This window comes from Kwoniella dendrophila, chromosome 7 (genome assembly GCF_036810415.1).
Source record: "Kwoniella dendrophila CBS 6074 chromosome 7, complete sequence".
Taxonomy (NCBI): domain Eukaryota; kingdom Fungi; phylum Basidiomycota; class Tremellomycetes; order Tremellales; family Cryptococcaceae; genus Kwoniella; species Kwoniella dendrophila.
In genome coordinates this window covers 424,424-449,240 of record NC_089482.1, presented here as the reverse complement: position 1 = coordinate 449,240, position 24,817 = coordinate 424,424, and the positions used below count along the sequence as shown (strand labels likewise).

The 24,817-nt window shown below is 39.8% G+C and overlaps 5 protein-coding genes across 5 annotated transcripts; 3 read left to right on the top strand and 2 right to left on the bottom strand.

Moving 5' to 3' along the window:
- Positions 1-382: 382 nt before the first annotated feature.
- On the bottom strand, positions 383-8,097 carry L201_005393 (uncharacterized protein; the record flags this gene model as incomplete). The annotated part of the gene is made up of 17 exons (XM_066221124.1): positions 383-765; positions 834-978; positions 1,041-2,634; positions 2,690-2,967; positions 3,020-4,392; positions 4,460-4,804; positions 4,878-5,087; positions 5,140-5,329; positions 5,393-5,818; positions 5,881-6,012; positions 6,070-6,468; positions 6,546-7,293; positions 7,352-7,431; positions 7,488-7,617; positions 7,679-7,774; positions 7,843-7,952; positions 8,029-8,097. 17 exons carry the CDS (start codon positions 8,095-8,097, stop codon positions 383-385), a joined length of 6,708 nt encoding a protein of 2,235 aa, XP_066077221.1.
- Positions 8,098-8,573: 476 nt separating this feature from the next.
- L201_005392 (uridine kinase) lies at positions 8,574-11,214 on the top strand (the record flags this gene model as incomplete). The annotated part of the gene is made up of 14 exons (XM_066221123.1): positions 8,574-8,756; positions 8,828-8,960; positions 9,019-9,056; positions 9,115-9,150; positions 9,205-9,232; positions 9,291-9,339; positions 9,396-9,459; positions 9,521-9,607; positions 9,683-9,748; positions 9,802-10,014; positions 10,076-10,246; positions 10,342-10,570; positions 10,669-11,097; positions 11,177-11,214. The coding sequence occupies 14 exons, from the start codon at positions 8,574-8,576 to the stop codon at positions 11,212-11,214; spliced, it is 1,764 nt and encodes a 587-aa protein (XP_066077220.1).
- A 548-nt stretch (positions 11,215-11,762) lies between these two features.
- Positions 11,763-13,547, top strand: L201_005391 (arginase; the record flags this gene model as incomplete). Its single annotated transcript, XM_066221122.1, has 9 exons — positions 11,763-11,939; positions 12,016-12,035; positions 12,122-12,473; positions 12,559-12,615; positions 12,679-12,827; positions 12,920-13,125; positions 13,220-13,261; positions 13,322-13,380; positions 13,449-13,547. 9 exons carry the CDS (start codon positions 11,763-11,765, stop codon positions 13,545-13,547), a joined length of 1,161 nt encoding a protein of 386 aa, XP_066077219.1.
- Positions 13,548-13,984: 437 nt separating this feature from the next.
- Positions 13,985-16,035, top strand: L201_005390 (uncharacterized protein; the record flags this gene model as incomplete). Its single annotated transcript, XM_066221121.1, has 6 exons — positions 13,985-14,425; positions 14,583-14,821; positions 14,926-15,010; positions 15,151-15,267; positions 15,422-15,699; positions 15,996-16,035. 6 exons carry the CDS (start codon positions 13,985-13,987, stop codon positions 16,033-16,035), a joined length of 1,200 nt encoding a protein of 399 aa, XP_066077218.1.
- Positions 16,036-17,018: 983 nt separating this feature from the next.
- L201_005389 (uncharacterized protein) lies at positions 17,019-19,770 on the bottom strand (the record flags this gene model as incomplete). The annotated part of the gene is made up of 4 exons (XM_066221120.1): positions 17,019-19,020; positions 19,082-19,165; positions 19,227-19,304; positions 19,355-19,770. 4 exons carry the CDS (start codon positions 19,768-19,770, stop codon positions 17,019-17,021), a joined length of 2,580 nt encoding a protein of 859 aa, XP_066077217.1.
- Between the last annotated feature and the right edge of the window lie 5,047 nt (positions 19,771-24,817).

Below are 24,817 nucleotides of genomic sequence, written 5' to 3'. Positions count from 1 at the left end.
AAAAAACTTTTATAGAAAGACGTTTTAGTAGAATTATAATTTTATCACTATTTATATTTCTAAGTATAACAAGATGCACAAACGCAATTTGCATTGACTAAACTTAATAATCTTTCAGAGCAATGTTTGTCCAGTATAAGCAATATCTACACTCTGCATTTTCTTTGCATATTCCGAAGATATCTGTACATTAGGTGGAAAAACGGATTTAATGATAATAATATACATAGCATATCTAAACAAGAATGCAAAAATTGCTCTAAAAAACCACAAATGAAATAATGCGAATGAAAATAATCACTGAAATCAAAATGGAAAACGATAAAAACCCAAGGTCCTCTCTCTTTCTCTCTTTCATATTTTTCTTTCCCCTAACATACACCTAATCCACATCACTTGCTCTAGGTGCTCTAACACCATTACTCGCGACTCCAGCTCCACCCAAAACTTCATCCGAAACTTCATTCGATTGTAGGGATTGACGAGATGAAGGTGGTGGAGAAGCACTATTATCTCTAGAAGAAGTATTTAGATTATTAACAGCTTGATTTCTGAATAAGTTTTTATATTGTGCTAATTGATCATCCAATGGTAGATTCTTATCAACATTTAATGCTAAACTTGATGGTCTAGGTCCATTTTTCTGCTGTACTCCAGTCCCGTTACTATTGGAAGCGTTGGAATTTAATGGTTTCAGTGAAGGTGGCATTGATTCTGGTCGAGAAGGTGATCTTATAGGTGATGTTACTCCACCTCGAGCAGGGGCTAAGTTCATTATCAATCATCAGCTTTCAAGGGTTCGCACAAGGCTTTCTGCATGGTTCAACGCTTACATGGATTATCATTGTTTTTCCTCTGTTCAATCATTCTTCTTACATAAGTTTGGAATGTTGGAGTCAAGTGAGCGGCAATGGCAGCATTCACTTCATCTTCAGCATCAGGTCTAGATTTGATGAAAGCGTATAAACCATCTAAGCTCTATTTGATGTCAGGTCAAGTCAGCATATACATGTATACATAATCAAGATCGTTAAACTTACTTTAGCTTGATTTTCACTTCTAAGGTTTTTGACCAATCTTTCGGCTTCTGTTTCTTCTCTTGCAGGTGGAGAAGGAGCACTTTCTAATGTAGGTGTATTAGCAGATGAAGGAGGTCTTTCAGATGGGATGGAAGTTGATGTTACATGACTTGAAGAAGATGCAGGTCTATCATTCTCAGATACAGGTAATAAAGGTGATCTAGCTCTTGATATCGGTTTAGTCGATCGTTCCGATCCTGCTTCACTTGTAGCAGTTGCGGAAGCTGACTTTCCAGCTAATCTGAAAACATAAGTATAAACAATAGTCGAAGCAGCATGATCACCGAATTGGTTTAAAAGTATATCATAAACTTCTAAATTTGATTCTTGTGTGTAAACCAACATTTTTTGAATTATAGTTTTGACTGTTCTTAAAGGCATATCACCCAAAGCAATATTTTCTTGAGCTCTTTTCCTATATTCAGAAGGTCCAACACCTTGTAAGAATTCTTCTAAAACTGCCAATAATGGTCCAGGTTTTATTCTTTTATTTTTGAAATCGTCATCTAATATTTTACATCTTTTCCATAAACATTTAATGACTAAATCTGGATGATTAGCTTGTTCTGAATCACCTGCCAAAACTCTGTTTATCGAAAAATCTTTAGTTAAATCTAATAACAATTTGAACATTACTTGAAATACTAATAATCTATCTGGTGTAGATAAACATTGTATTAAAACTAAATTGAAAAATCTTGACATATCTGATATTGCCCCACCCAATTTATCAGTTTGAACTAATCTTAATGATAAGCAATTCAGCACGTTATATAATTGACTGAACGATAGTCTTTTCATTAATTCTTGATTTGAGGACATTCCACTAAAGGTTTGAATCAGATGTTTGACAACTCTAAAGTATTTAGGGTTCTCCCTCAAATTTTCAGGTGGTGTAAATGCGAATTCGAATTGATCCATCAGAGTATCACTAAAAGTTTCGACGTTATCGATTAACAGTTCTGGTGACGTACTCAACAAGTGTTGTATTATTTTCAGAGCATCAACGCATTTATCAAGATCATCGTTTCGAATTTCATTGATGGTTTTGATAACGTCTGGGCCACTTGAGCGAGGTGCTGAAGAAGATGGAGGTCGACTTAAAGGTTGTAACGCTGCAGATCTTCCATTGGTATTACCGAAAACATCCCTCGTCGGCCTTTGAGGTCGTGAGGTGGCTGCTGTAGATATCTGAGCAGGAGCTGGTATGCTTTCAGGTCTAGGCAATCCTGATGGAGCAGGCATAGTTCTATGCTGTGAAGGGGAATCGATTCCAGATCTAGGTAATCTTGAAGCTGGTGATGCAGCAGTTCTAGGCGAATCTACAGTAATTCCTCGAGGTACCTGATTTACACGGGGGCTGGCAAGACGGTTTAATCTTGGCGAACCTTCGGGTATCGAATCTGTCGATACTTTCGCTACTAGTGGGTTCGGTATACCAGATTTGCTGGCAGCCATAGTAGATCTTCGGTTGGCGAGCATATCTTTACTCGATTGTGGCATTGCTTCAACCACTGCGGCCAAACTTCGAGATTCTCCTTGTAATTGTAGCAATCTAGACATTTGGTCAGCTTTTTAGATGACCAAGACGGTTTGCCGATACTACTCACGCCATGACACTCAGTGCAGCGTTTCTGGTCCCACTATCACTTATACATCTAGCTATGGTTTCGTAGAATCCTCTGTCTTCTCGTGTCCTCAGAATCGAACCTCGTTTCTTATAGGCCTTTTCGATGAGAGCAAGAGATTCATTCTTGCATGTTTTACCAGCTGATTTATCTTCTAAGCCATATTGTACTAATAAAGCAATCACTTGAGACCCGGCAATAACCTTGTCAAGCGATTCAAAGATCGGTGCAAGTTTCGGCCCGAACTTAGTATCACCAAGCTGTTAAAAAGATGTAAGCTAATAATCACTTAATTCATAGGAAGTAGCTTACCTTGAACACTAGAGCAGGAACAAACAGCTTCGCTTCTGTGTCTGAGAACCTCTCGTTGTATTTAGGCATCAATTCCACTATATTGCTGAGTAATTCTAAACACCTATTAGCTAGTTGAGTATTGTTCCCTAACAATTTCAAAGCGGCATACTTCAAGGCTAAATCAACATTGGCCAGTTGAATACTCTGTATTTCGTCTTCTTCTAAAGCAAGAGAAGATGGTGCGGTAACATCATAAAAGTCCGACATGGTCGATAAAGCGGCCATATAATCTTCTTCCGCTCTGTGATCTTTACTGAACAAAGATGAGAACAATTCTGGCGACACTTGTGGTTCCATCTGATGTTGTAAATATTCACCGAGATCTGAAGAGGCTTTTGGAGAAGGATCTAGTAGCCATCGGGTAGTATCTCTCTTTATACGACTTGCACGAGGTGCTGATTCGTTATTTAAGAAAGGAAGTGTTTTCGATGTTGAAGCTGCAGCAGAAGAAGCTATTGAGGGAGTATGTGATGCTGAAGATGCAGGACGAGGTAAAGCCATTCTGGATTTCGGTAAACCAGTTGGCCGATCATCGTTTGAAGTATGTGATGGTATAGCTCGGGAAGTTGGAACAGATGATAAAGCTTTCATAGCCATTGATCGAGCTGGAACAGCAGATGGTTTCGGCATCGAAGGTATTGATGCAGGAGCAGGAGATCCAGGAGCAGATCGTAAACCGGTCGAGGATTTAGCTACTCTTGATGCAGCTGGAGTTGCCGCGCCTCTTGAAGCTGATGCTGCTGGTGCTGCAGGTGCCGCGTTGGAAGGTGCTGACCCAGAAGCAGGTGCGTTAGATCGAGCGTTGTTGATCAGGGGGACGATAGTAGATTTTGAAGCAGGTTTCAACCTTGACGTTTGATCCATCACAAAATCGTATCCTGCGCTGGCGACTACGAAAGGTAAAACCGCGGTGGCGCCCTTTCTGACATCCCCATTTCGGTCTTCCAAACATGTGATGATCGGTCCAGCAAGGGGAGACATGTCAGCATTGGGTGAAGGTGGTTCTTCCTTGACCCGAGCAGCGAGCCAACCAAGTACAGTAGCCCTTAGTAATGGGTTCGTAGATTCTAAACTTGATCCCAAACCAGCGTACATGGAGTCAAGACCACCTGTCGCATCAGCCATCGCTGTCAGAGCAGCTGTGGCTGCTGCTCGAGTAGGTGCCTTTTGATCAGCACAAACACTGGCAACAGGCGCTACCAGCAGTCTTTGATACTTTTCAAACGGTTGACCCATACCAGTAGCGATCTTGGAGATGATACCTAAAGCAAGCATCTTCACCGAGAGGTTGGTATCTGCCATAGCTTTTTTGAGCACACCACCGATCTCACCTGTGTGATTAGGTATGTCAGCTTCAGCCGGTAATGTGAGCTCAAATGGAAACAGCCTGACACTTACCCATATTAGGCTTCAGCCTATTATTACTCTTGACCTCCAAAACAGCACTCAAAGCTTCAAAAGCTTCTTTTCTAGTTTTCCAAGCATCCGATTTCGAATCTTGTATGACAGACGATGAGGATACTAACTTATCTAAATCTTGTCTCGGTATCAAATCATCTAGAGGATCTGCTCCTGCTCCACCTTTACCACCTTTTCCTGATCCTCCCGCACCCGGCGCAGCTTCTTGCAAATCTACTTGTGTCTTAGTAGGTTCAGGTGGAGTTGACGATGAGACTTTATCGAATTCCGAGTTAATCGTATTCAATAATTGAGGATTTAAATCTTCCAAGAAACCAGATATATCTAATGCAAAACATTAAGCGTAAATATCCATTCCTGAATGAGTTCCACGTTGAAGTAAAAGGATGTGGCTTACCTGCGCCGACCGCTATTCTTACAGTAACCAAAACTTCTGTCGCACTTTTCCTCACTAAAGCATTAGGAGAACCAAGAGCATTTTTTACAAACCCAATCATATCTCTTAACGGGATACCAGCGATTCCAAAATCGATTAACTGCTGTTTGATCCAAGTCAACGCATCTGCTTGAGCTTTCGGTGCTTTCTGTTTTGTCATAGGCTCGTAACCTATCATTTAACACAATCAGCTGCAGGACATATCATTATCGCGACAACTCACCTTGAGCAAGAACAAAAGCCAAAGACGTTTTCTCGGCAAATATCGTTAAAGTATCGCCAGCAGGTTTCTTTAGTTTCATATCACCCAATTTATCCGTTAGATGTCCAATCACTATTGCCGCAGAAGGTTTGTTGAATGAAGGTGATTTCTCTGCCATGATTCCCATCACTTGATACAATTTGCCTGATACCTATAGAAGTAAGAGGGTCAGCCTAGCTGCTAAAACCAGTATGTCAAGCTTTAGCTGACTGACCTGGAAGTTCTTCTCACCCCAACCAGGAGTTTTAGCCAAGAAACGCATCATGACCTCAGATTCTACCTTTTCAGCACCGTCTTCTTCCCCAACCCACTTAACCATTTCTTCAGCGGCTTCCAATCTCACTTTCCAAGCACCGTCAGCTAATTTAGTGTGGTAGTCAGACGGTATAGTGTCTGAGGCTATAGCTAATGCTTCTTCTGGTGAATACCGATATTTCACTGGCTCAGAAGGGGAAGCAGCTAATGATTTGGATGAGCCTGCTTTGGACGATGATGCTGCAGCTACTGGTTTAGATGCTGGCTTGGGGGCTGGTTTCGAAGGACCTGCTGCTGCGGACGGGGGAAGACGTTTAATGGTGGAAGTAGCAGGTGGTTTGGGTGAAGCGGGAGGAGCGGATGCTGATGCTGCAGGCTTGACAGCCTATATGCATGTCAGTAATGCGACCTTCGAGCAAACCCATAGAAAAAAAGAAGGAAGCTCACTCCAGGTCTAGCGAATCGAGCGGGAGGAGCTTTCGCAGGGGGAGCAGAGAAATCGTCCAACAGTTCATCCACGTTGAATTTTCCAGAGGCTTTGATTGGCGGAGAACCAGATGGAGCAGGTTTTGGTGGAGCCTATGTGTGATCTCAGCTTAATTCCCATGCTCTATAATAGGCGAGACATGAGCTTACCTTCTTGGCCGCTAGTGCTGGTGGTTTGGCAGCACCTGGCGCCTTTGCAGCTGGTTTAGCACCTCCAGCTTTATACTTGATTTCTGCTCTTGCGAATGCATCTTTTACTTTAGCCATCTGTAATTCCCCTACTCCCTCAATGAACGGATTGAACACTCTTTCACCTAAAATCTTCATCATGGTACCTAAACATTCTGCCGCTGTTGTTCTTACTGGTTCAGCACTATCACCCAACAGCGTAACCAAAGCTTCTGCTATCGGTTTTATTGAATCTTTGCCGGGCGCTTCTGTCGTGGTCTGGAGTGAACGATGTAAAAATTTCAGTGTACCTTCTTTCACTTGGGGATTCTTCGATTTCATATTGGGTAAAATATCTTCTACTATGTCTGAAAATGTCGTCTGTAATTACCATTTGAGTCAGTCATAATCCGGAATTTATAAGCTAAACACATGTTAAGACATGTAAAACAACTGACCGTCGTGAAAAGAGCATCTAAAGCTCTACCCAAAGCTTCCGTTACATTTGCTTTTCTCTCTTTTAACCTATCCATCACACCGGGCATTATTGTACTTCTAAATCTCCCGAAGGGTTTACCCATACCTTTAGCTAAACCTTCGATCACTTTTGACGCTTCAATTACCACGTTCACATTTGCATCTGATTTACATTTTGTACCTAACAGTTGAGCTAAAGGTCCATATGAATCGACATTTGAATCTGATATACTTGCATTTTGAGGTTGTACCAGGACTTTAGTACATTCTTCTAAAGATTCTAATCTATCTTTCCACTTTGATGAACCTAATCTATCCATCAAGTCTGAAGGGAACAGAGCTAAGGCATTTACAGGATCTAACAATGATTTAGGATCTATTGCAGCTGGAGCTTCGGATTCTCCTGCATCTAATCCTTCTTCGTCACCTCCACCAGCAGCTTCTGCAGCTTCTCTCTCCCTCTGCGTCTTTCTAGTATATCTGGTAGGTTTACCTGTTCCAGCTCCTTTGCCTTCCGCATCCATCGAATCAAATGTTTTCTGCAACTCTGTCATTTGTACAGGTTTCAGATCTGCTAATGCTGGAAGTAAAGCTGGACCAAGATAGGTGTACAGAATTATGGTCAATGTTGTTCCTTCTGCTCTAACGTTCTTATCGGAATGACCAAATATCTTCGATAACGATTTCAGTAGTGGCTTAATATTGCCTAACGCTGGTACACCGAATAATCTAGATATTTCGCTGTCAGCTAACGAACTATGAGTAGTGGGCCGATCAAGTAGCTCACTCTATTATTTCCTTTATGCAAGTCACTGATCCAGCTACAGCTTTCGGTAGCTTGGCACCAAAACCAGCCATAACATCCTCCTATACAATATTGATAACGTCAGCTTTGTATATAAATATACAGCCCAATGACATACCATGACACCTTCTCCCCCATTCTCAACTTCTACAAACATAGCACATAAGTCTATACCTTTCTTCTTTGTACCCGCTCGAGCTGATCCCAAAGCCTTATCTACTATAGCAGGGACCACTTCTGGCCGTATTCTGAATAATTTGACGATTATGAGCCCTAAATTGTACAGATAATGCTGTAAATGTTACTTACTTCGCACTAGTTTCCCCACTATACTGTACGATTGCTAAAACAGCCTCAATACCTTTCTCCTGTGCTACAACATTCGAATCCAAACACCATTTCTTTCTGAATATGGAGTTGAGATATAAGCCTTTGCTCTATGAAGAACAGACAGATTCCAAGGCATAGCTTACAGTAATGCACCATCCGATACGAATGGTCGAAAGAAAGGATCAGTGTCCGAAGCTGTCTTAGCTGATTTCGCTATGACATCTGTATATGCTGATAATCTGGCTTTCCAATTCTAAAGGAAAGATCAACCAAGTCAGCTTGAGAAAATTAATAGCACTTCAGCAGCTTTTAGGATCAAGATGACTGACCTTATGCTGACTCCTCTCCACTAGAGGGATTTGAGAGAAATCTTCTTCTTGAGGTGGTTCTCCGTCCATGTTTTCGATAACTTGGTATCCCTTAGTTTGAACTTTGTAAGCCAATCAACACCAGTCTGACCTCTTGCTGACTCTGATACTTTGGCGAGCCTGGGTATATATAATATACAAGAGGGATATAGTAATGTATTTCAAGGGAGTTGAACGAAGTACTATAAGAATAGTGATGAAATTGTTTGTTGACAAATTGAGCATGGTCGCGAAAAGGTTTCATTCAACGCGTACGAGCTTCTTATTACTTGAAACGCGGGATCAAATCGATGCATTAATATTCACAGAATTGCGGTGATCGCCGGTGTGGTTACCGGTTGAATGGTTAGACGAGATTAAGCGAGAGGAAGACTTGTGCAGATAACAGGATATACACCACAGCTCAAAGTTTGTGATTCTTTCATCCTATATAGCTGTTACCATAACTGATATAAAGTTCGTGATCTGCACTTCCTTGTTTGTCTTGATTTGTTTTCTGCCTCAATATGTCTGGTCATAATGCGGATCACTTACATCCATCATCACGGCCAAAGCTTCAAACGAGGAAGTCCTCAAGAAGCAAGAATATGGTAATGGCTTCACATGGTAGAGCACCATGGTATGGACCTGACGGGAAGAACGTTGAAGCTTATGTGATTGGTATAGCTGGTGGTAGTGCTTCTGGTAAAGTGAGAGCAATGACATCAAGCTTGCGAGTCCATTGAAACTTACGTGTAGCTGACCTTGAGAGCTTATTCAGACATCCGTAGCACGAGCCATTCTTTCAGCATTAAATTACGTTCCTACCGTTCTTATCTTATCACAAGATTCCTTTTATCGGGCGTTACAACCAGAAGAAGTCAAACAGGCTTTCAATAACGATTATGATTTTGGTGAGCTCAAAATCCCGTAGCAGTCCTGACGAAACCAGGAGCTTATGCGCCATTGTAGATCACCCAAACTCAATTGATACTCCTCTTTTCGTTAAGGTACAGCTGGTCTGCTCTCGACGATTTCGATGATGTCAGCTGATCAACCGCTTTTTAGTGCTTGATGGATCTCAAACAAGGTAAAGCCACTGAGGTAAGCCATATGCTGGCACACTCGCAGTCGATAGCTAGCTGAGATAATCGATAGATACCGGTCTACTCCTTTGAGCATCACCGTAAGTTTCGATCAGCTGTCAGAAGGTTACAAATTGGTTTTAGCTCACCTCAATTCAGGGAGAATGCCAGAAAAGAAGTATATCTATGGAGCGAGTGTCATCATTGTGTAAGCCGAACCATGATATGATCGTTCATGTAGCCAGCTTACAAAGCCATTCTTAGGGAAGGAATCATGGCTTTACAGTCACCAGAATTACGATCATTGTATGATCTGAAGGTGTTTGTGGTAAGCTAAACATTCATTAGGACACCGATGCAACGACTGGCTAGCTTACTTTTCTTGATAGAATTGTGATTCTGATCTGATGTTGGCTCGACGTATAAAAAGGGATGTGAAGGAGAGAGGCAGAGATGTTGAAGGGATCTTGGATCAGGTAAGTGATATCAAGATCTGTATTACATCGATCTCAGTATAACGAGTGAGAGCTCAATGAATATACTGTTGCCAGTATCTACGGTTCGTCAAGAATAGTTATGACAATTTCGTTCAACCTTCTTCCCGTTATGCGGATGTAGTAAGTTGTCTTCTCCTCGATGGCCATATGAGTAACTTACGGTAACCTTCCAGATCGTACCGGGGTCCTCGAATCAACTGGCTATCGAGCTCTTAGTGACTCATGTCAAACGTCAACTCGATACGCGGTCCCTAAGGTTCAGACGGATGTTAGCAGAATCTGGAGAAGAAAAAGCGAAAGCCAGGTCTAGATCGTCAACCTTAGTCAACGGTGAAACGGAAGATAAGCCCAACGTCGTACTGCTGGAGCAGACTAATCAGCTATTGGTGAGATAGACATTTGGGCAAATCTCATTAGTTAAGCAGCTGATGATACCGACCTGAACAGGGTATTATGACTATACTCAGAGATAGGACAACGGAGAGAGAAGAATTTATCTTTCATGCCGACAGGCTATCTACCATTGTAGTGGAAAAAGCGTTGACTTTAGTCCATTGTCAGCCGAAGACCGTAAAGACGCCTCTAGGATTGGACTACGAAGGCTTAGCGAGTGACGACGTAAGTCTTATCTGGAAGGCATATCTCTGCAGAGACAGAGGAAGAGCGAACCTAAACATTATACGCTAATCATGCTGATGTGGTTCTGGGTTTAGACTCTGGTCGGCATATCAATCCTCCGTTCTGGTGGCCCTTTCTCACATGGTCTTAGAAGGGTGATCCGCGATGTTCCCATCGGAGCGCTGTTGATTCAATCCGACCCAAAGACTGGTGAACCCCTACTGCTGAAGAGCGATCTACCAGGTTCAATAAAATGTAGAGAAACAAGTAGTGATGTAAAGGTATTGTTATTGGATAGTCAGATGGGTACAGGTGCTGCTGCTAGTAAGTACCCGATGTTTGACTGATAGATTAACGGCCCTTTTTGGTGCCCAAACCCTGATGTCGTTAGCGGAGATACTGAGGTGACATTTGAAATGTAGTGATGGCTATACGTGTTTTACTGGATCACGGTATAAAAGCAACGAACATAATCTTCTTGACGTACTTGATAACGGAATCAGCTATACATTCCGTACATCGAGCATTCCCAGAAGTACAAATAGTTACAGCTGCTATCGATCCAGAATTATCTGAAATGCGAATCCCATATGATCCGAGTTCATTACAATTAGGTGAATCCTTGGGTGAAGCTGATTTTGCAACAAAAACAATATCTCATCCAAATATGAATCAATCCGCAAACGATGTAGGAGAAAAACCTGATCCAAGAGATGGGTTAAAGACGGAACAAGAATTATCCTCAAATCAATTTAAGATAGAAGTTAAAGATACAGATCAATTGAAGTTCTCTAGACAACATAGAAGGGATCATAGTGGTGGTGAAAAGAGAGCTTGGGTAATTTCACCTGGTAAGTGATTTCATATGTGAAGACTCGCGAGATATGGGACACGATAGCTGATAAGTATATTATATTAATCTTGCTATAGGTATGGGTCATATCGGAGATAGATATTACATTTCATAATCTACCTCACTTGCACAATCTTCACATATATCGATCTGTAGATGAGTAAATATTCTGTGCCCACTGTTGCCAGACCGGCCTTTAGATTTTATGCAGACACGCATTGCCCTGCATGCTGTAGAATTTGATGCATACTCTGTGGACCTCAACGATAACAAATCCACTAAAGCGGACGAGGTTGATCTGATTTTTACGTTATGACCATGTGGTTATCCTCATCGTTGCCGTAGCCTATTAGCGTAAGATCGGAAGGAAGCGCCAAGAGAGATGAAAATATAATGACAACAATACATACATATAATATATTTAACGTTAATAGCCGTAGCCGCATCTAATAATTGCATCTAACCGAGAAATTTCAATCGAGCAACGATATGTTATTGCGCATATATATCTATGAGGTCTTCCTTTATTCTGCAAAAAAACAGCCCCGCATATCTGCATAGATCATTCATATTGAAAGAAATCGTACCAGCTGTTCTTCAGTTACTACACAGCTATAAAACAGGAACTTCATCAATACATTGTCTAGATTAACATCAACAGAAATGACATTCCTTTCTCGAGCATCCGCGCCGCTTAGATCTTCCTTGAAAGCATCACCAATAAGTAGGATAGCTGCCATAAGGTCAAACCATATATATTCAAAACCATCAGCTGAAAAAGGTGATAGTTTAGAACCTCAATATAAATATAAATTTTTAAAAGGTAATCCTACTGTGGGAGTGAGTTATCGTTCTACACCATAAAGTTGACATGAAGCGACGATCCCCCCGCTAATTCTCATTTTGTGATTAACAGATTGTAGGATGTCCATTCAGGTGAGTCGTTTTCAAGATTTCTTGTAAGCAATCATTAATTATGATATATAATATGCTGATTTAAATCTATTTTTGATATATCTCAGTGGAGGTCAAGGTAGAACAGGAGTAGATTTAGCTCCTAACAAATTGATACAAGCTGGATTAGTTGAACAATTAACAAATTTAGGCTGGGAAGTAAATTACAATTCACAAGAAAAATATATTGATATTCCTTACAACCCAATACCACCTTCATCATCAACAAATCAATCTGCAAAAGTTGGAAATATAAGTCAAGATGATACAAAAACAATTCAAAGATTACCTGATGAAGATATAGGTAAAATGAAAAAACCAAGATTAGTTTCTTCAGTAAATAAATTAGTATCAAAAGAAGTTGAAGATATTGCTAAAAAAGGTTGGTTACCTTTAACTTTGGGTGGTGATCATAGTTTAGTAAGTTATTAAAGCTTTTCTTATTGCCTTAACCAGTATAGATATAGGAATACCCCGTGAAAGCTAATACCACTCGACTATATAGGCAATGGGAACTGTATCAGGTACAAAAGCAAAATATCCAGATGCATGCCTTATTTGGGTAGGCCCTGGTTATCAATACTACGTGATCAAAGAAGTTTACTGATAATTATCTTGCTGATAGGTCGACGCACATGCAGATATCAATACACCTAATTCAACTGATTCAGGTAATCTCCACGGTTGTCCTGTATCTTTCTTACTTGGTTTAGAGGGCACAGATGTTGCTCCGTTCAATGAATGGTTAAAACCTTGTTTAAAACCTCAAGAAATGTAAGTGAATAATCTCACTATTGTATATACGTTATAACAGAAACATGGGATTTGAGGAGTAAACACTGATGAGCAATTTGGCGGAACCGCAGCGTTTATATCGGTCTAAGAGATGTTGATGGTCCAGAAAAAGAAATACTCAAGAAACATGGTATCAAAGCTTTCTCAATGCATCATGTGGATAAATATGGTATTGGAAAAGTAGTTGAAATGGCTTTAGATCACGTTAACCCAGATAGATCAAAACCTATTCATCTGAGTTACGATGTCGATGCTTTAGATCCTATTGTTGCTCCTAGTAAGTCATAAATTATATTATATTATTTGAAACAAATATACAATCTCCGCTTGTCATCGCTATGGAATGAACGCTAACGTCCGATGGCTTGCAGGTACCGGTACACCCGTTAGAGGAGGGTTATCTTTCAGAGAAGGTAAGCTAAATGTCGAGACATCTCGATTGAATTAGCATGACTGACATATGCGTCCTACAGGCCATTACATCACTGAAGCTTTAGCTGAAACTGGATGCTTGGTTTCCGTTGATATTATGGTAAGTTATAATGAATTATCTTCGGTAATCTTCCATAATGCTCACTATTTGTCTAATATCATTCATAGGAGGTCAACCCATCTCTTCTTGATCCTAACTCAGTAGAAAAGACTGTAGCAGCAGGACTTTCTTTGGCACGAGCATCGTTGGGAGAAACATTGTTATGATAGGTGTATATTAGAAGGAAGAAAAAGGAATTAGACATCTAAAGGGAGCTAGGTAGAATCACAAGAAGGTCAAGTCGTCATATCATCCTTGTATCAACATATCATGCATTGCATATTGTCTCTCAGCTGGTTCTGGTGATTGCTGCTTTGAATTTATCTTGTCGTCTCAGTCGATACGAGCTCATTATAACATTCCATAATGCATAATAAGCAGGAACATCCTCTTGTATTTTACCGTATAACCTGTCTTTCCGGCGGGATTAGGCGTTCGTGAATGAGCGATTTCATCGATACTTTGAGCTTGTTCGAGTGCATCAAAATGGTATTTGATTACTGTTCACTTATTAATATGCTCTCATCCAATAATCACATTTATGATTTCTGAGCTGTTATACGAACGGTAGGGACTGTACATCTATAAGATCAATCTGACGAAAATGGTCCTACTACAAACGATAAAGCACAAAACACCAATAAACGGTACTATATCATCTTTCTCAAAGACAATTTTACAGAAAAGACTGAAGCAAACTTCAAGTGAGAGTAATAATAATGCAACGATAACACCTTTATATCCCAATACACCACTATACACATACAATTTAGGTTTATCATACGCATCAAAATATTCACCTCCATTCGTTTCACCTAAAACTAAAATACCTCCATATGGATTTATGAATCGAGATAAAAATGATAGTATAACTAAATGGGTAAATGAAATGATGGATTTACCAGCAGGTAGAGGTGAACTAAAATCAGCAAGTTCTTCGGGAAATGATCAAAATCAAGATCAAGTAGCAGAAAAGATCAAATCGGATATAAGGAAATGGGGTGCAGGTGAAGATTTCTTCGCTGTTCAGAATGTTGGTAATGATGTGAGTTGTTGTTTTATTTTCAACATTATTCTATAATCTACCGGTATACTGCAAATCATTGCATATATATCCGAGACAAGACTTGTCAAATCATGATGGTGGTTCGAGGATAGATGTCTGTCATATCACAAATCATACAACTAACATAATCATATAGCTCCACTTAGCATTATCAGATGGAGTAGGAGGATGGACAGACCGAGTGGATCCATCATTATTTTCACAAGCATTATGTTACCATTATTCACAAACATCATTAGAATTCGCTTCTTCAGAACCAAGAGATGTCTTGAATAAAGCCTATAAGAAATTGTTGAATGATAACAGAGTCGTAGCTGGTGGAGCAACTTTTACAGGTGTTAGATTAGGTGAAGAAGGTGATGCTAGTTTTGTCAAGTGAGTAATAACGATCATGGTCCTGAGTTTTGCCAATTGGCTCGACGTGTACATTCGAATGAAATATATACTAATGCATACCTCCTATCTACCAAATCACTCAGTTTAGGTGATTCAGGATACGCTATAATGAGAAATGATCAAATAATATATATGTCAGAACCTCAAACACATTTCTTCAATTGTCCAGTGAGTCGAAAGAATAACAAAGTCTTCATTAGCCATATGGAAAAACTCACAATCTCGTCGTCGCTCATTAAAGGCGATTATGATATCAGAACATGAAGTAGTTGTCTAGCTAACTCATTTACTACTTGGTTTCTTGGTAGCTTCAATTATCAAAAATACCGAAAGACATGCAACAAAACGGTGTTATACATGATACACCTGATCATGCTGATATCAAGAATTTTGAACTTGAAATTGGTGATGTAGTGATATTATTTGTGAGTTATACCGATTTTTCCAAGGAAAAACTATTATATTATAGATTAAATCTTTATTTAATCAAGGCAAAAGAGAAGATGGTAATAATATGAAAAATGCTGATTCTTTTCGATTTCTTCTGATTTTTTTTCTTTTCAAAACTATAATATTCAGACCGATGGATTATCAGACAATTTACCTTCCTCACATATCCCAATCTTATCTTCCAAATTACGTCAACTATTAAATTCTGATGTAAACTCACATTTAAATGAAATTGAAAAGGAAATTGAATTTTCAAGATTATTTTCTGATATTTTAGTTGGTTATGGTAGAATGGCAATGCAACGTACAGGTGAAGAAGATCAAGGTAAAAGTTGGAAAACTCCTTTTGAATTAGAAGCGAAAAAGAAAGCTCCTAAATATGGTTTTAAAGGTGGTAAAGTTGACGAGTAAGTTTTTTTTGTTTTTTTTTTGGATATCTCCTATCTCTGTCTCTCTTTATCTCTCTTCATATATTCTTTTTTTTTTTTTGTCTTGAAACTTATATCAAAAATGTTGAAAGAAGAGTGTTTAGAAATATGTCAAGAGTGAAGGGAAAAAAAAAACTTTCATTCATGAATATATGAATATGAATGAATAACCGATTAAATTAGAATAGGATGGGGATAAGTTAACAAGATAGGACGATTGGGAAAAATTATAGAATATTGTCAATGCTAATCTTATTGATTTCCACTTTTTACAGTATTACCGTAATGACAGCTGTTGTGTCGGAAAAAGACTAGGGTATATCTACCTTGCGATTTCACTCACGGTTTTAGCAATGATCGAACATAGGGTTTTGTTAAGAATTTATGGTCTCACATAGATTAGACCCAATCTAGATATACTATACATACATAATCAGGCAGGATAAAGGGAATATGCATACAACATTTTATAGTAATTCTGGATTCTTGTGAAATATTTGTGAATTACGATTATTCAACATACACTTTGCTCTAGCGTATATCTCGCCAATCGGGATGTCTAGCCATCTGCTAATCGTACATCACTTCAAGATGAAGCACAAATGTCCTCGGCATCTGAAGCTGAAGGCTCGCGGTAATTTAATTCGCAACAATCCCGCGGTTGGATATCATCGCAGAAACAACATTTAGGCTATGCAAATGCATTTTTTACTTCTCACAATAATTACTACTACTACTTTGGAATTTGTGGTATCTTTTATACTTTTATTTTTTATCTACTTTTATTCACTACCACCTATTCAATATGATGACGATGGAGGAAATCTAAATGTTTTGATTATGGGTTTTGTTTTTGAAGATCGTATATACTAGAAAAGGGAAAATCATTAGATATTCGTTATAAACAGAAGAATTGATGGATGTGATGTGTATATATATAAAGTGGTGTATGCGCGTGAACAGGTTTGCGGTGGGTATTGACTACTCGTGAACTATAAAAGTGGAACTTGACAATGCTAATAAATTGGAAAAAATGCAGAAACAAACAATGCGTGAAAAAGAAGGTGATTTAGAATGTCCATGTATATGATATGAGATGGATGAAAATGGTGTTTGAACATAAATGTAATATTAAAAACGCAGAAGACCATAGAAGGATGAGAAATGACCAAAGACGGTTGGTATAATTTTACTTTTTGAGGGTAATCGTGAGGTATATCCTGTCCTTCCATTCCGTTTTTTTGATTACGGGTGTAGGTGAAAATGGTGGTAGTTGAATTTTGATATTGACCGATCGACTACTTTCTTCCTCTTCTACCTGCTACACCTCTCATAGCACCTCTACCTCTACCTCTACCACGTCCAGGACCAGAACCAGAACCATTTCTAACTTTTTTAGCTTTTTTACCAAGCACAAACTCATCATCACTACCATCATCCATAGATTCTTCATCACTAATACGTTCTTCTTCACCTTCAGCCAATTCTTGGTCCTCTTTCTCTGTGACGATATCGCCTTCACGATCACTAAAATGGACATTTGCGATACCAAGTCCTACAGCTGAAACAGTACGCCCTTCTTTTCTTTGCTGCTGTTCAAGCCATTTTGGTGGAGTTGTCAGGGTGATGTCTTGGGGATTTTCGTTTTCTTGATCATTCACTGGATGACGTGGACCACCCATAGTAGGAACAGGAGTTTCATATTTCGCGTGGGCTTTGTAGGCATCATGAGACCAATTAGCAGGTGTGATAGGTGTAGGATAGAAACCATTTGTATTGATAGGAGTAAGAGCCATTGGATGACCTCCTTGAGTATATATAGGAGGAAGGTGGGTTGGAGCAGGATAACCATGTATTGAAGATCCAACCAAAGTTGATGAAGTTGAGGTGTTTGAAGCAGTAGATGAGAATGGATTTTTTCGGTTTTCTGTCAAAGGAACAGGATATTCTATTGGTTCACCCCATGCTTGACCTTCACCTGCACCAGTGGGAGTATTCTGTTCAGTGACGGATGTGAGTCGTACGTCATCTGTGACAGACGCTTCTCTACTCAACATTTCATCTCTGATACCTTCCCATTCTTCATCTGCACTCTGAGCATCGCCAGCACTTTGAGCTTGTTCCGTATCCACTGAAGCCCAAGTACTGACAGTTGGTACAGTTGGTAATGAGTTGAAACGCTGCATTGTCGGTGGGGCACTATGTAATCTACCATTGTTATTTTGGTGAGTCATCAAAATTTGAGCTTGACCGCCAGGATATTGACCATAATTACCACTCTCAACAGCAGAGAAAGGCATGTTCATAACTGGACCATTAGGAGGGTGGAGTGCGAAGGTTGGAGGAGCTTCGTGAAGAGCAACAAGGGGTTCATCTTCATCATCCGAGTTAACACCGTTGGGTGAATGATGAAGCTGTGGTTTCATTTCACTGACTGAACGTGGTTGTACACCCATATTCATTTGATGATGGTAAGATGGCATGAGATGAGTTTGGTGATTTGGCGGAAGTGACAGTTGTGAAGGGTGGAAACCACCACCGACATGACCAAATGGACCCATATATGGTTGAAATCTAGCACCATCAAGCGGACTTGAGACCGATCGTTGAGTGATATTGTTTGCAGTTCGAGGATCGGCATAAATCATACCTCCTTCGCTAGGGAAGCGCGAGAGCGGGTAAGCCGATGGTTGCTGGTATCCTTGGAAAGTACTTGGGTATTGCGCTTGACTGAAGCCTTGCTGGTTGATGCCGGGTGACGAGGAGGGTGTACCACTTTGCTTGATTTCACTTCCGAAACCTCCTGCGGCTGGCGTTGTGGGCGTTTGACCATTGACACCTTGCTGGATTGAGTCTCCGAAATAACCTGATGAGGCGGTGATGGGAGTGAGACTGTTATTTGATCCTGGGATTTGCTGCTGGTAGAACTGTGGCCTGAGGTTACCTGGTGGTCCGGGGAAGACGTATGAGGATTGTCCGGAAGCTCCTCCGAATACCGATCCAGGGAACCCGCCACTGAAGGTGTACGCCTGGCCCTCTGACGGGTGGAGGGGGGCGTAGCCGTGGGGGGTACTAGCACTTCCAGGTGTAGCAGGGTATTGTTCGCCGGCAGTACTAGTTGATGTACCAGAAGGTGTTCTAGTGTTGCCAACAGGAGCGTGGATGCTTGATTTGTGAGAGTTTGTGGAAGGAGGTGGAAGGTGAGGATGTTGACGTTTCCAATGTTTAAGAAGTGTATTTCTCCTGGCGAACGGTTTACCACATCCTGGTACTCGACAAGTATAAGGACGCATACCGGTACTGATGAGGACGATCAGCTAAGGAGACATGCTTATGATTAATGATTGAGAGACTAGCTTACTGGATACGCCTATGACGAGCCAAAGAACTTGAATCGGCGAAAGCTTTGTTACAGGTTTCGCAATGATGAGGACGTTCACCAGTACTAGAGATAGAAGAGGAAAGTTAGTGGTACGATTAATTATGGAAGATACCGTATAACTCACTGTACACGATAATGTACTGTTAAAGCGGAACGTTGTATGAAAGATTTTCCACACCCTCGGTAAGTACAGGTGAAAGGTCTACGAGTAGTGTTAGCTCTGTTACAAACGGGTTAGACCAGTCAGCTTACCGATCATTAGTGTGAATCCTGTAGTGTCTAGCTAAATCACTCTTTCGAGCGAAAGCCTTGTTACAATCGGGATAGTCGCAAACATGAGGCCTAGCATGAGCATCGTGCCCAGCACCAACGTGGTTATGGTCATTAACCAACTGTTCGATATAATCGAGAACATCAGAAACGGGTGATATGTCGGAGGAGGCGGAGGAAGATTCAGTCGTGGATTCGATTGATGGACCGTAGGTAGGGGTTGTTGAGGATGCCATAGGTGAGATAGGTTGAGAAGATGCGAGATCGTTGATTGCGGTTAGAAGAGAAGGAAAGGGAAGTCGAGAAGGACATGGTGAGAATTCGTGAGGCACAGGTGAAGGTGATTTAGCAGAACATTCACGGTCGTGAGAAACAGGTAGCATGGACATGGTTGACATAAGGGAGGTAACGAGCAGAAATCCAATAATCAGCTGTTGTTCTTGATTTTCGTGAATGATTCCTTGAGCAATATTGTTTGAGTAGGATAGAAATAAGAAATAACTGAAGCAGACAGTTTGGGAAAAAGTAAAGAGGAAGGAAAGGGAATGTCATGATAGTGTAGACGAGAAATTATCCAATTTTTCGACTGGATATGGAAGTGGGGTGAATTTTCAGGAATTTTAGATCAAACAAACTGAAAATTTGCGATTTTTGATGGTAAAAAGTAGAAATTCAGGTGCCGAAACTTTATTTTCTCACTCACGTCTAGTACATCCATATTGTGTGGATTTTGGTATTTATCCAGTCAAACTACTATTGAACGACCACAAATTTATAATGAAGAAATGGTGAATTAGTCAGATGCCAGTGGTCAAACGAGATTCAAAAATACAAAATAAAGGAAATGCAATGAAGGTGTATTTGGGTTTATACGATCCATCTAAATGTTGGACAGCGATAAACAACATCTTGTATTGATTTTGACAGGACGCGACGAGGAATCAGAAAGTTGTTTGTACAAACAACATTTCAGAGAAACGACAATCTTTCTATTTCGTGTTTATGATGATGGATAAGATGGATGACGATTGAATTTGATGGATATAAACTCACTAAAGGAGGGGTTATTCCAACAAGAAGACTAATTTACGATTCAAGATTGATCGACAAGAGGCAGTGTAAGGTTGTATACTGACTGATTGAGTTGAACTAGTACTTGAATCGATTGATTCTACTGTGTCTTGATTTTTTGCTGTTTTTACCGTCAAATACAAGATTGAAACAGAAATGTTTTGGCAAGACGAAAAAAAAAATGTCGCGCCTCGTGTTTAAAGAATTAATTAGAAGAAAGTCAAGTTTAGAAAGAAAGGTATGATGATTTGATATATGTATGAACTGATTGAGTTAAAGATTTTCAATTCGAATCATAAAAATGGAATGGTGTTTTTCGTTCTAAGCCGATAATCCAAAAAAGGAGGACATAGCAATAGGGTAAGATGGAGATATAAGGGAGGCAGTGTAAAAGAAAGATCGGAAAGGGTCAGGTGAAAAAAAATATGGAGAAGAGAGACGAGATAGGTAAAGGAAGGTTGTTGATATGGTATACGAATACGAAATAGATTAGGGTGAGTTGGAAAGAGTAGTATAGATACGAGGAACGATCACATATAAGGGGTTTCCATTGGGTCGATACAGGGTTGTTATTAAGTGGATTAATTTTTCCCAACCAAAAAAGGAGACAAACGATCATCCAATTGACGTTTTGATCCATTTGAAATAACAGGATGATAAACAAGACAAATATCGAATTCCAAATTACAGTCGTGAAGAGGGATACCGAAGACCGGATTTTCAATTATGAGCAAAGGTATTGATTGATTTTGGTTTACAGTAATTATCGATTAAGTTGATTGATTGATGGATGTTGCGGTAAAAGCGGATATGTTATGATGGAGATACGTCGTGAGAGATAGAAGAGAATTTTGGAAACCAGATCATTAGCATTTCAAGTGACGCCATCAATGATAAAACACACGATCAACGATATCAGGAGATTTGACTAAAAGCCACCCCGAAGGATAGTAGAGGGCATAGAGGTTGAGCCAAGGAATAAGGACATGAAGAGTGAACCCATCCATCAAAACCCTCTAAAGGCCCCACAAGATATCTTTGGCCCAGAATCAAAGAAACTAAACAAAGAGACTGTTACTATGGACAGTTCTTCCAATTGCGCCCTTAATCAAAGGTTTGAAACGATCATTTCCCATCAAATATACACAGAACCCCTAAATGCTCCATTCCCGTGAAGCAAAAGATGAACAGAATGGAAAGTATAGATGAAGGCATACGTAGGGCATAGAATCTGACTGATGCATAGAAAAATGAACTCACCTAATTTGTAGAGCTCAGCGCAAAACTGTTGTTTTGGCTTGAGATGTTCGTAATTGACGTTGCTCAACGGAAAAGGTAGGAGCGTTGGCGGTCCACAGACTCCTTTGACCGTGCAAAAAACCGTAAGCAATAGCCTGAAGTAACTAAGATTTTGAAACTTGGGCAGTCGTAATGATGCTAAATATATTGATGAAACAAACATTGGTTAGTCTTACCCTTATATTGATCATCATCTTGAGGGCGAATATTTGCACTGATACGAACGTAGAACTCACATTCAGGCTACAATCCGCCACAATCCCTATGATTCACTAAAGTAGTGGAAACATTTGATGTATTAGTCAATATGGAATATTTTGCATGAAACACATAGAATCTCGTTTTCCTTCTGATCAATAGATCTAAATTCAAGATGCGCAGCTCATACATCTATATTCAAAGGATGCCTCTTTCTATACATTTCGGACCCAAAACATTATCTTTTTGGTAGTCAAAGGTATTTTGGATTGCGAGAGGATAGGACTGCGCACGACCAAATTGTCCGTGATGGAACTCACCGAGAATGCCTAAGAGCGATGAAACGGAAAGTAGAGAGCTAATAAGTGGGAGCCTAATGGCGATTTCGACCGTCGTCAAGGCGCACGAAGTTGAGGGGAAGCCAAAGGATGGTCGAGACCGCGCAGATGGTAGCAGGAGATATCATGTGTGGTGGACAATAAACGTGTTTGATGAGATATATTGATAAGATAGAATGACATAGATAAGCGAATAGGAGCGAATAGAACAATACAACGATGTTAGTGTGATAAGTTGGTCATAGATAGTTGTACAATAATAGCGAACTCACCTAGAAGAATAGCGTAAGATTTTAAAAACAGCTTTGATCTAAAAGAGTGTGATGGTGGTGCGTTGATATACAGAGCACAGACGATGTGATGAAAGAACAAAGCTCGAAACGATTGAGGAGATAAAGAGGACGATGAGATGAGATGGGTGTTAATTCTTTTTGTAAGATTGTTCTTTGGGTTTTGATGGTAATTGATTTTCTGTTTCTTTGGAAAGTCAGTCACTTCGAATGATTGTCAATTTGTATAACGAAGAGGGAAGTTTGAGAGAACAATGGAAAAGATAAAGATATATATCTATCTGTATTCAATTCGTACTCACTTCTTTACTACTAAGAGATTGGGCGAAATCTCGGAATGATCGCGTTTCCGTCTTTGATTTCTGAGATAATCACCGGCCCATGAGGATATACCTTTCACAGACTACCTTAGAGTGAAACTTCTGATTGTATCTTGAAAGGACAATCAAGCTGTACTTTTTTGATTTTCTGGCTCCACTTCTTATTCGCCTATAGCTCGCTGAAAGTCAAAACCCTGAATAACATGTCAGTCGCCAATCAATAAATATTGAGTCTATCTTGTCCGGTACCTTTTCATTTCTTCGTCTTCTTCTTCCTTTTTATGGAATATTTCCCAAAAGTGTTACAGTATACATGCCGCTGATACACTCTTTCCCCCTTTTGGCGTTCAATCTTATCAAGCGAAGGTGAAGTGTATTCCTAATCGTGATTACTGATGGCGTCTTTCGTTGTCTGTCAGGGAGAAGATATATCAAAGACAAAAAAATTACACACACACACAAATACGAAACACACGGTCTTCCCCTGTTCTCTTCTAATTTGTCGATCTAACGATTTTGTCTATGTCCTTTTATTGTTTTTGTTTTTAATATAAAATTTATTGTAGAGAGATAATTGAACCCGTCGATTGAAAGATGGAGTGGCGCAGTCAAAAAAATGGGATCTGTATGATTTGATCGTCCTCTTATTCTTCTTCCTAACGAGTGATTGTATGAAACACAAGGAGTAAAAAAAGTGTAAATCAGAAGACAATGAACAAAGGTGACTTCTCTGTAATTAAATTTACCATCATTTCTATTGTATTGGGAACAAGCTGTAAGAATAATTGAAGACAAAAGACATGTGAGGTATGATTAAAGCCTACACGTTTCATTAGTCATTGATAGCTTTATTGTCCTTATCTATACAATCTCCGACAAGGCTATCACATTAACCCCGAAGAAGTAGAATTAGTGAGGGAAAGAACAACAAAATAATAGATAAGCTTGAGGTTATCGATCGAGAAGAATCAGGGACTTACCAATAAAAGAAAACTCAAAAACTGCTCTTGTTTTAGGTTATTGCACTAGTAACTCATTGTTGACGTATAGCTCACGTAATCATCATTTCGCACCGTTTGTACCTCTCGAAGTGTGTTCGGGGTACAATACGCATGCTGAATTCTTGTACTTGTAGATGATGACAAGAGAAAACATGCATGGTATGGTGAATGACAGTCATTCTTACTCATCTACCGGGATATCTAGGTAAACAAAGTTACGTGTTTCAGTGAAGCGCTCTCGCGGACAAGCGGACAGGAAGTAATCAAGTGGATACTCACCTGCATCATAAAAGCCCTATGTTGAATCGTATCAGACCAAGAACCCCCCTTACTCTTCAAGTGATACAATGGTGAATGGGGCAGGAGGGGTGACAGAAGCACAAGAAGAATAGTTTGAGAACAATACCAGACACGAACAAAAGGTTACGGAGAAATAGCGAAGGAATCGCATTCATACATTCTTTCGCTCATTGTTTACCACGTGGAACGTGCTAAACCCTTAAGCCGTAAAGTTAAGAAAGATTCGTCATTAAGAGTGTTTCATGTTTTCCAGTTGGATTGACAGTTGAAGGCATATTGCCATTGTTCTTTTTGCCTCTGCATGGTAACCCTTTTGATACTTTGAAGATGATGATAAGCGATACATATATCAAACATCTTACTTACCAGTCCGGATGAAATCCTAGTGGCGGACTTTGCCGTTTTTGTATATGTAGAATATTGCTATGTAATCGGATTTTGATTTAAATAAGCGATCCATTTATCAAGGCCGGTTATGGCAAATTAAGGCCAGTACTGGTCAGTACTGGTCAGTACAGTTTGTTGCATCTTTGAGCATGTAACGGAGATGATCTTTTAATTCATTTGGGTATTTTTCAAAAAATACAAAATATTGAAATAGCTATAAATCATGTATTTAACTATATAC